Source organism: Crocuta crocuta, unplaced genomic scaffold, assembly GCF_008692635.1.
Source record: "Crocuta crocuta isolate KB4526 unplaced genomic scaffold, BGI_CrCroc_1.0 scaffold113, whole genome shotgun sequence".
Taxonomy (NCBI): domain Eukaryota; kingdom Metazoa; phylum Chordata; class Mammalia; order Carnivora; family Hyaenidae; genus Crocuta; species Crocuta crocuta.
Window position 1 is genome coordinate 299,240 of NW_027530368.1, and position 9,889 is coordinate 309,128.

General features: G+C 41.2%; 1 protein-coding gene across 1 annotated transcript; it reads right to left on the reverse strand.

Annotated features, from left to right (window-relative positions):
* Nucleotides 1–1,600: 1,600 nt before the first annotated feature.
* MRPL19 (mitochondrial ribosomal protein L19) lies at nucleotides 1,601–9,288 on the reverse strand. Its single transcript, XM_077766218.1, has 6 exons — nucleotides 9,116–9,288; nucleotides 8,825–8,942; nucleotides 5,239–5,357; nucleotides 4,890–5,024; nucleotides 2,129–2,310; nucleotides 1,601–1,988 (listed from the first exon to the last, which is right to left on the reverse strand). The coding sequence occupies exons 1-6, from the start codon at nucleotides 9,216–9,218 to the stop codon at nucleotides 1,767–1,769; spliced, it is 879 nt and encodes a 292-aa protein (XP_077622344.1). The 5' UTR covers nucleotides 9,219–9,288; the 3' UTR covers nucleotides 1,601–1,766.
* Between the last annotated feature and the right edge of the window lie 601 nt (nucleotides 9,289–9,889).

A 9,889-nucleotide genomic window follows, 5' to 3' on the forward strand; every position in this document is an offset into this window, starting at 1 on the left:
TATACACACACACATGCATAAATTTGAAGAAAACAGATACTACAGAAAAATAATTTTTAAAAAAACCAACGAAACAATACAAACACTATCATGAAAGTACTCAATGGTTAAGAGAACACGTCCATAGGCAAGAATATAAAATAAGAACAAAGTACCATATAAGAAAAGGAACATTCAGAAATCACAAGGAATCTTCAGATTTAAAATTATAAGAGCAAAGAGTTGGAAGACTGAATTAAAGAGAGGTGAGGTTGGGGGAGGGGGGGAAAGAGATCTAGTTCTGGAGAACCAATGTGACATTAACTGTTCCCAAAAGAGAAAAGCGGGGGAGAGAAAATTGTCAATGAACAGTAAGTTTCCCGGAACCAAAAGACATGAGTTAGCATATTGAAAGGATTCATCAAATACCGATAAATATAGACACTATGAAATTTCATTACCTTGAGGAGCAAGATTAGTCTCCAAGTTTTCAGGTCACAAAGAACAGAAATCAAAATAGTTTTGGATTTCTCAATGCAACTGGAACAAGACAGTATAGCAAGATCTTTAAAATTCTGAAGGAAAACTACTTCACACCCAGAATTCAACCTGAGGACCAGCATGATCAGGTAAGCCTACCTCAAATTATCTGCAGGCTGGTTTTTACCATGTGATTATATGGCAGATTTCCATTCTAGTCTCAGCTACATGGATGAGCAAGAATACTCACACTGTCCTACAGAAGTACTGTTCTGACCCATCCTGTGAGCTGGAGCTTGATTCATAATGAGCTAAAAACCAGATTTAGAGCAGTCTACTCCCCCCAACTCATTCCTGCCAGACATCAATTATCAGGTGCCCTGTGGTGAGCCTCCTTGTTAAGCAGGACTCACTCCTGACCTTGGCCATGAACTACCTCAAAGTGACTTTTGCAAACAATCAGGGAAAATGCAGCCAGACTACGAGCAAGACTGTTACCTTCTCCCTGAAGCCTTCATGTAACAATGACAATGTGGTCCTTTTTTTAATCTGCTAACAGGTTTCCAAAACTAGGTATGTTGTTTTAGAATGTAATCAATAAAATCAAACGAGGGGCGCCTGGGTGGCTCAGTCGGTTAAGCGTCCGACTTCGGCTCAGGTCATGATCTCGCGGTTTGTGGGTTCAAGCCCCACGTTGGGCTCTGTGCTAACAGCTAGCTCAGAGCCTGGAGGCTGTTTCAGGTTCTGTATCTCCCTCTCTCTCTGACCCTCCCCTGCACATGCTCTCTCTCTCAGAAATAAATGAAACATAAATAATAATAATTAAAAAATAAAATCAAATGAGACACAAGGGAATCATTAACACCAAAGTCAGGATAATGCTTGTACCTGGGAGGGGAGAAGGATGCAACTGCAGACACATATGAATCTTCTCAAATTCTAGTAAATGTTCTATTTCTTAACATTCCTGGATCTTACTATATATTTCACCTCTTACCCTGAAGTGGGTACATCAGTGTTCACTTTATTATTACTCTTTATAGCATATGCTTTTTATAATTTATTCCACAAACTTAAAGAATCATCCCACCACTTCCCCAGGCTCAATGAAGAGGATTTTGGTAACGATTTGACTCTGAAGTAATAAACTGACATGCTAATTTTATTTTTTTGCAACAGTACTCAAAAACAAATGACTGTTTAGTTGATTTAGTGACCACGTCTTTATATATAAAATTAATTGGCCTTTAAATAAATCCTCTGGGAGTCAGCACATCTTCTGCAAATAACCAAACTGAGTCTCAGAATCAGGACCTTCTCGATGCTTCCATTTCATCCCATATTGCAGCTTCAATTTTCGAAGTGTCATATTCCCTCATCATATCAAACTCAAGCCACGGCTGACTCCACTTCTGAGCTTCTTTCATTTGCTCTTCAGTCAAACAGAGATCAAATCTGATTCCTTTAATATTAAATTTTGGGCGTTCCCAGCGTTTGGACCAGGGCTTAGGCTTCATTTTTACTTTCAGCTGCGGGTGATAAAAAGACAAAAAAAAGAAAGAAATATTTTAAGTTGTTTAGTCACAAGCAAAAATTCTTCTAAAAGTTTTCATTAAAGTGACTTTTTCTTATTCTACATAGAACTTTCAGTTCTACAAACAACTCATACCTGATTAACAGGAACTTCGTGGTCATTTTCTTGCACTACTGGCTTCATATTCATATCAAAAGTACTATATTCGGGAAGGGCATCTCGTAAGTATAGCAAACTGTCGTCCAGCCGTTTCTCTAATTTGACCACTTGGATCTCCTGGATTCGAGGATTATAAAGTTCAAAGCAAATCTCAACACCTGAAAAGAGAAAACATATTCTTACCATCTAAACCCAGATGCCTGCCTATGCCTTATGTAAGTAAAAACTATTTCATAATGGAACTAGCACAGGGTTTTGCACATAGAAAATGTGACATAAATTTGTAATTTTTAAGATGAAGATTATCAAAAGAAAAAGAAATAAACCAAAGTCCATGTAGATTTAAAAGTGAAAAAAATCTGAGTTAGAATGACAGTCTAAAGAAAAATGTCTTCTATAAATACAGTCACACATCTCCACTTCTGATACAATTTTTTTTTTCAATCCTTTATTTATTGGTCTGGTCCAAAGAGATCTTAAGAGGCCATGACAACAGTGTTCAAATTGTTTAGGGTCTAGTATCAGAAGAGGGATTAGATCCTGAGAATCTGTTTTCTTCATCTTTTTTTTTTTTTTTAACTTTTAATATTTACATCCGAGTTAGTTAGCATAGAGAGCAATAATGATTTCAGGAGTAGATTCCAGTGACTCATCCCCTACGTATAACACCCAGTGTTCTCCCCAACACGTGTCTTCCTTAATGCCCCTATGCATTTACCGCATTCCCTCACTCTTGACTTCTAATACTATTAACCTGGAAAAAGTATGAGTAAATTCTTCACTGTTACATTCTTGTTTGTTTCCCAACTACTTAAATAAAACTTGATCTTCTACATTAAGGGCAACAGGATTAAAGATGCAAAAAGAGTTAACCCATTTTTAAGTTCTGACTTTTGTTTAGAAGTCCTACCTAAGGATGGTGTAAGTTTTATTTATTTTTTTAAAAATCCGTATCAGCTCTTTTAAAAAAAATTTTTTTATATTAGAGAGAGAGAAAGTGCACAAGCAAGGGAGAGGGGCAGAGGGAGAAAGAACCCTTAAGCAGACTCCACACTCAGCACAGAGCTCAATGCGGGGGTCAATACCATGACCCTGGGATCATGACCTAAGCTAAAATCAAGAGCTGGACCCTCAAACGACTGAGCCACCTAGGCGCCCCAGGATGGCCTAGGTTTTAAAACATGCTGGGGCTTGGGGAGCCTGGGTGGCTCAGTAGGTTAAGCGTCCAACTTTGGCTTAGGTCACGATCTCACGGTTCATGGGTTTGAGCCCGGCGTCAGACTCTGTACTGACAGCTCAGAGACTGCAGCCTGCTTCATATTCTGGGTCTCCCTCACTTACTGCTACTCCCCCACTTTGTCTTTGTCTCTCTTGCACTTTGTCTCTCTCTCAAAAGTAAATAATAAAACATTAAAAAAAACAACATGCTGGGGCTCTCCATATGAAGCANTGGATGGTATTTAAAGCCAGTGGACTAGAAAAACCACCAAAGAAAGGAGTATCAATGGGGAAGGCTGAGACGGGCTGTAAGAGTCAAAAGCACCTTAGAGGAGGGCAACAGGGAGTAAACATTTTTGGAGTATTCAGTGTTCAGTACTTCATGTACAGTATCACCCACAAATGACCACAACCTTAAGGCAGAAACTATTATTATCTCAATTTTAAGAAAGAATATCAAACCAGGGTCCTATGATCATGTCTATTACATGGCTTCTCCAAGCACATGACCTGACCGAAGGCACACATTTCTGCAACTGGTAGTGCTGCTGAGATCCTATGTGCACAGCACCACAGGTCATTGCAGGGTGAGCCCCGCATCGGGCTCTCTGCTGTCAGCACAGAGCCCTTCAGATCCTCTGCCCCCGCTCTCTACCTCTCCCCTGCTCAGGTGCTCTCTCTCTCAAAAATAAATATATATCTTTCTAAAAAAGAAAAAAGAAAATTTTACTGTTCTGCCATTTTGATTCATAATCTTTCCAGAATTTGGCCACTTGGGCCTCTGTCTTATTAGGCATAACAAACAAGTTTCGCCTTTTTAAAAACTCCTCTAGGGGCACCTGGGTGGCTCAGTCAGTTGAGCGTCTGACTTCTGCTCAGGTCATGATCTCACAGTTCATGGGTTCGAGCCCCGCTTTGGGCTCTGTGCTAACAGCTCAGAGCCTGGAGCCTGTTTCGGATTCTGTCTCTCTCTCTCTCTCTCTCTCTCCCCCTCTGCCCCTCCCCCACTCATGCTCTATCTCTCTCTGTCTCAAAAGTAAATAAATTATTTTAAAAAAGCTAAAAGAAAAAAAGAAAAAAACAAACTCCTCTAATTCTTATCAAGCAATGATTACTGTGGTGACTATCATACTATAAAGCACAACAGGGGCATTCACTTTAGGAAAAGGTGACTCGCACAGACGTCGATTATGTTTATCTTAATGTTCTCACAGTTACCGACTCCTACCATGAACATTCCCCACACTGTTTCCAGTCACTTGTCTCCTTCTGTGATGCTGCCAGAGGTCAGGAAATCTGACAGGTGTCGCCCTGTGATGAAAGGAGCCCTCAGGGAAAAGCACCAACCTGGCTGCTGACTCAGCAGCCTCCACCCTCATCCCGGGCTTGGGCCACACGACCCACAGCAGTCCTCAGAGGCCCTTTCGAGTTCCCGATGTTTTCTCCGGGGATGCAGAACACAAAACGGAATCCTGAGATACCGTTTTCCAGAAAATCAAACTAATGAAATGGAAGCTACCTTGTCCTTCGATAGTATTCCTGAGGATAAATGTAGCTCCAAGGCCCGCTCCTGATCTCTGGATACAGATCCCTAGAAACTGGCTGGTCTTTCCGCTGGCATACAGGTCGGCTGTAGTAACACGAAGTATGCTTCCTACAAATTCAAAAGAGAAGTGAACTTTCACATGACTTGCAGAAACACACAAACAACATTTCTAGGTAACCTCCTAACTTCCTAAATATTTTAACATATTAGGAAGAAGCGTCTCATTTGGACAAAACCCAGATCTGTGAAAACCACTCTCCCCGATGTGAAGAACACTAAGCCCTCCCACCACCAATAATGAAAGCATGCAGCTCTTACTGACCAACGTAGAACTCTGGAATATGGAGTATTTTTCTCCTCTCTAACATATCTTTTCTTTCTATCTGAAATTTCAGAGGATTTGTTCTTCCCCTTGGAGGAATCAACTCAGGACTCAAGAACCTGTAGAGAATATAAATTTAAAAAAAATTAAAGGCAAACTTAAAAGAGAAACTGTTACTTTACCAAAAAAAAAAAAAAAAAAGAAAGAAAGAAAGAAAGATTATGATGTTGACATGTTTTATTCTTACTTCTCTAAGAAATGTTATTTACTTTTAAAATTGCTGTTGATGCTCATGAAAATAGTTAACAATTCCTGAGTACTCACCTCGTATTCTTTTAAAGGTTTATGACACACTGAGAGTATGAATTAATCCTTACAACAATCAGGCCAGTGTGCTATCATCATCTTCTTTACAGAGATGAAAATGTAGCTTGGAGAAGGTAAACAACTGACCTACTGTTATCTTAGCTATAAACTTATCAAGTCAAGATTTAAACGTAGACATGTCTGTAGGACTACAAAACCTCTGGCCATAAACCACAAGCCTCACACTGAGTGGTGTGTGTTAAAATAAATTACACTGGAAAAATATAAACATAAATCATTAACTACAAAACCAACCTTAAAAATAAAAATAATCTCCCTCTTCTCCTCTTTAACTTCTCTAACTTCTTCCTTCCTCTCTCCTTACTTTCCTTCTTTTCTTTCTATTTTAAGTAGGCTTCACATCCAGCACAGAGCCCAAGGCAGGGTTTGAACTCACGACCCTGAGATGAAGACCTGAGCTAAGATCAAGAGTCAGATGTTTGACTGAGCCACCCAGGTGCCCCTAAGCTAACCTCTTTAAAAGCATAAATGACATTACAGTGAAAAACCATGTCCTTGTCACCTATCCTAAGAAATAAATTATCAATATATTTGAAGCCCCAGTGCATCCCTCCCTCCTCCACAGTTAATTCCTATGGGGTAATTCATTAAATTTAGTGATGATTATTCCTGTGAGTTCCTTCCTTTTGTTGATTCATCCGTGTCTCAGGAGCTTCCCAGGTGCACTCTAAAACTGGGCCCCATACTCGAAGGACAAGGAGAGACTGAAGAAAGAGGCAGGCCACTCTGCATGGGTAGGTGACAGTTTCAGTAACAGCAAAGGGTTACTCACATACAGGCTTATCCTGGGTGGCAGTAAGACACCAAATCTTAAAAATTTACAAAGAGGCCCTACGTGGTCTCAGTCACATACACCATGGAGGTATTTTCAATAGCACATCATCTCAAGGCTATGTCCTTGGAGCAGCCTTTGGGAGCAGCAAAGGCACGCAGAGCCCAAAATTCAAGGACAGGACAGGGTAAGGAGGTGGGGTTCAGCCCACGGGTCAATCAGCAGTCACATCTTTTTATATGATGATGTACAACACTCATTTCCTACTCTTGAAACTTTTTAAGCCTACCAAAAAGTTGAAATGGTAATCCAATAAGCCCCCGTATTTACTTCATCTCATTTCACCAACTGCCAACGTTTTGACATATTTGCTTTATATATACGTGTAATTTTTTTCCTGAACTATTTGAAAGTGTCAAATAGCAAGGTATTTCATCTAGGAATACTTTAGAAAGCTTCTAAGAATAGGGACTTTCTGCTACATTTTTCACAATACCTTTATGACACCTAAGAACTTCTGCATTAATTCGATAATAAAATCTAATATATAGTTTGTATTTAAACATATCTGACTAATAGTATCTAACTGTGCTGGAAAAGGTCTTTTGTTGCCCAATTCAAGCTACCATCAAGCTTCACACATTATATCCGGGTATGACTCTCTTTTCTCTCTTAAACAGTTACTGTTCCCCATCTTTGTATTTTTATAACACTGACTTTTCTGAAAAGCCAAAGCCTATGGTCTCATATGCCATCTCTGGATTCTGGATTTATTGTTTCCACATGCCTACAAGGTTAAACATTTTGGGTAAAATATTATAGAGGCGATCATCTTACTCTATTGCATCGGGAGGTATGTAATGTCAGCTTGTACAGCTATTGGGAAAGCTAAGTCTGACTGCTCTGTGAAGAATTTCTCCTGCACATTTTATACTTTACAATATGCATGTATGTATGTAACATGTACACATAGATTTTATATTTTACATATGCATGTCTCAGCAATATTAAAATGGTATATACTATTATCAATTCTTCTGCAGGTTGTTTTTTCTCCACACATATTTGTGAAGTTTATCCATGTTAGCTCCAGTTCATTTATTTTTCACTGCCAGATAATACTCCATAATATAAATACATTTGCCTATTCACCTACTGATGGGTATCTAGGCTACTTCTACATTTTTGTTTGTTACAAATACCTTTTGTGTTAATTACTGTACATGCCTCCTTGTACATATTACTTTAAGTGGTGTACCTACCGACTAGGTGGAAAGGTATACACAACCTCAAAATTACTAAATTTTGTCTGTTTCCCAAAGTAGTTAGACCACTTACATTCCCATTTAACTGAATTATATTATGTTTTGCCATTTAAGAGAGACATTCCCTTCTCAACTTAAAAAAAAAAAAAGCTGTAATAAGGAAATCTTTTCTGAATCTCTAGCTTCGGTAAATTCAATGTTATTTCAACTTAGAACAGGATATTTGCAATGTTAAACACACACATAGGCATGCAGAGATAATCCAATCACCAAGGAAGAGCCAAAATCACACCAAGTTTTTCCTGCTAAAATTGGCTTTTTAATAAGGTTGTTGTATCATTCTACACAGACTTTTTGCAAATCCCAGGTCATCTAAACTTACAGATACCTCCAAAGTTACCACCGTTCATTTTGAACCAGCCTTTTAAGCACACTGGGCTTTTTTGTTTGTTTGTTTTTTAAGTTTGCTTACTTATTTTTGAGAGAGAGAGAGAGAGAGAGAGAGAGCGCGAGGGCGCGAGCATGCCCGCAAGCTGGGAAGAGGCAGAGAAAGGAAGAGAGTGAATCCCAAGCAGGCTCCAAGGTGTCAGCTCAGAACCCGAGGCCAGTCTGGATCTCATCAACCTTGGATCATGACCTGAGTGGGAAATCAAGAGTCCGCCGCTTAACGGACTGAGCCACCCAGAAGCCCCTGAAGCACAGTTTTTAAAAGCAAAGTTAAGACAGACATTGGCCGAAAATCTTAATTACTGTATAGCATTTTCAGGAAACTTAAAACACGTGAGTTTGGAAAGGAAAACAAGCGGAGTTCTGGCCAGTCCATTTCCACCGAGGCAAGGAATGATCAGCTCCTCAAACAAGTAAAACACTATATGCTTCAGAGAAAAATTCTCGGTACAAGCTAAATGCCGAGCAAAGAGCTTCAAATCGGGGAACCCCCTGTTTGAAGTTCTGATTTCATGAGGCTGCAGATAAAGTTCAAAGCTAGCTTGGGAAAAGGGGGGAGGTGGTTGAGCTTTGCACAGGAGCGCATGAATCCTGCACACAAGCTCGTGCAGTGGGGGTTCCAGCTCAGCTTTAGAGCCGAGATCTCCACAGTAAAGGCAGGTTCGCGAGTGCACAGACGCAAAAAGCGGGAGCCGCGCCCAGGCCCGGGCCTCACCTCCTTTCCTGACGAGTGGGACCGCGCTTGTCCACAATGACCGGCTTCGGCGGCGGCTTGAATGTGCCGGGCACTGAAGGTCCGGTGCTCTGCTGTCGGCCCGGACCCACGCGGGCCCCTGCAGCAGCGGATGACAGAGGTCAACAGAAGTCGCCCTGACTTCCCGCGGCCCTTGCAATCTCCCCCAACTCGCGGTCCCACGAGGGTTGCCCCTGACTTCTTGGCTTGCCTCCTTCGAGCCTGGCCCCGAGCTCCTTCTTCCCCCCGGTTTGCAAGCCCCGCTCCACTTACGCCAGGCGACGGAGGCTAGCGCAGGAAGCAGCGCCCCGGCAGCTCGAAAACTTCGAGACGCGTCCATTGCGGCCCCGCAGGCCCCTGCAACAGAGGCCGCCATGTCTGCTCGCTAAGGTCAAGACTACAATTCCCAGTAGTCAGTGCGACGAGTTTGCGGCTGCCTGAGATCGGACGGCGGCTGCTACGGGACAAAGCAGCCAAGAGCTTTTTTGTTTGTTTGGCTTGTTTTGTGGTTTGGTTTTTCATTTTTTCCTTTTCCTCTCCACTTCCCCGAATAAACCGCAACCCTGGCCTAAGTGCTTTAGGGAAAGTGTATACTTCTCTAGTTCCCCACAATGTGTCAAGTTTTACCCCTTCATAGGGTGTTTTCTCAGCTGGAACACTTTCCTCCCTCTGTGAATCAATTCTATCTTCACTTTCTCAGGCTTCCCTACATCAAAACCCCGTTATAGGCCCTTATCCTTACTAGGTACCTTCCATTAGCACCTCTGATACCATTTGCAATTTATTTTTTAATTTAACTTAATTTAGAATTGTGTAATTATTGGATTACTGTCTAGCTCCTACAGAACACTGGTCCACCAGTGCATGGACAAGGTCATCTTTGGCTCACCATTTTATCCCAGCACCAACCAGCTATCTGGCCCTCACTCTTTGTTCAGTGCAAGAAAAAGATAAGAAAATAGATCCTGATAGAACAGTTGACACAGGGTCCCTGAGACTCCAGCGAGCAAGCTAAAATTGACTTTGGGCTGGGCAATGTGGCTGAGA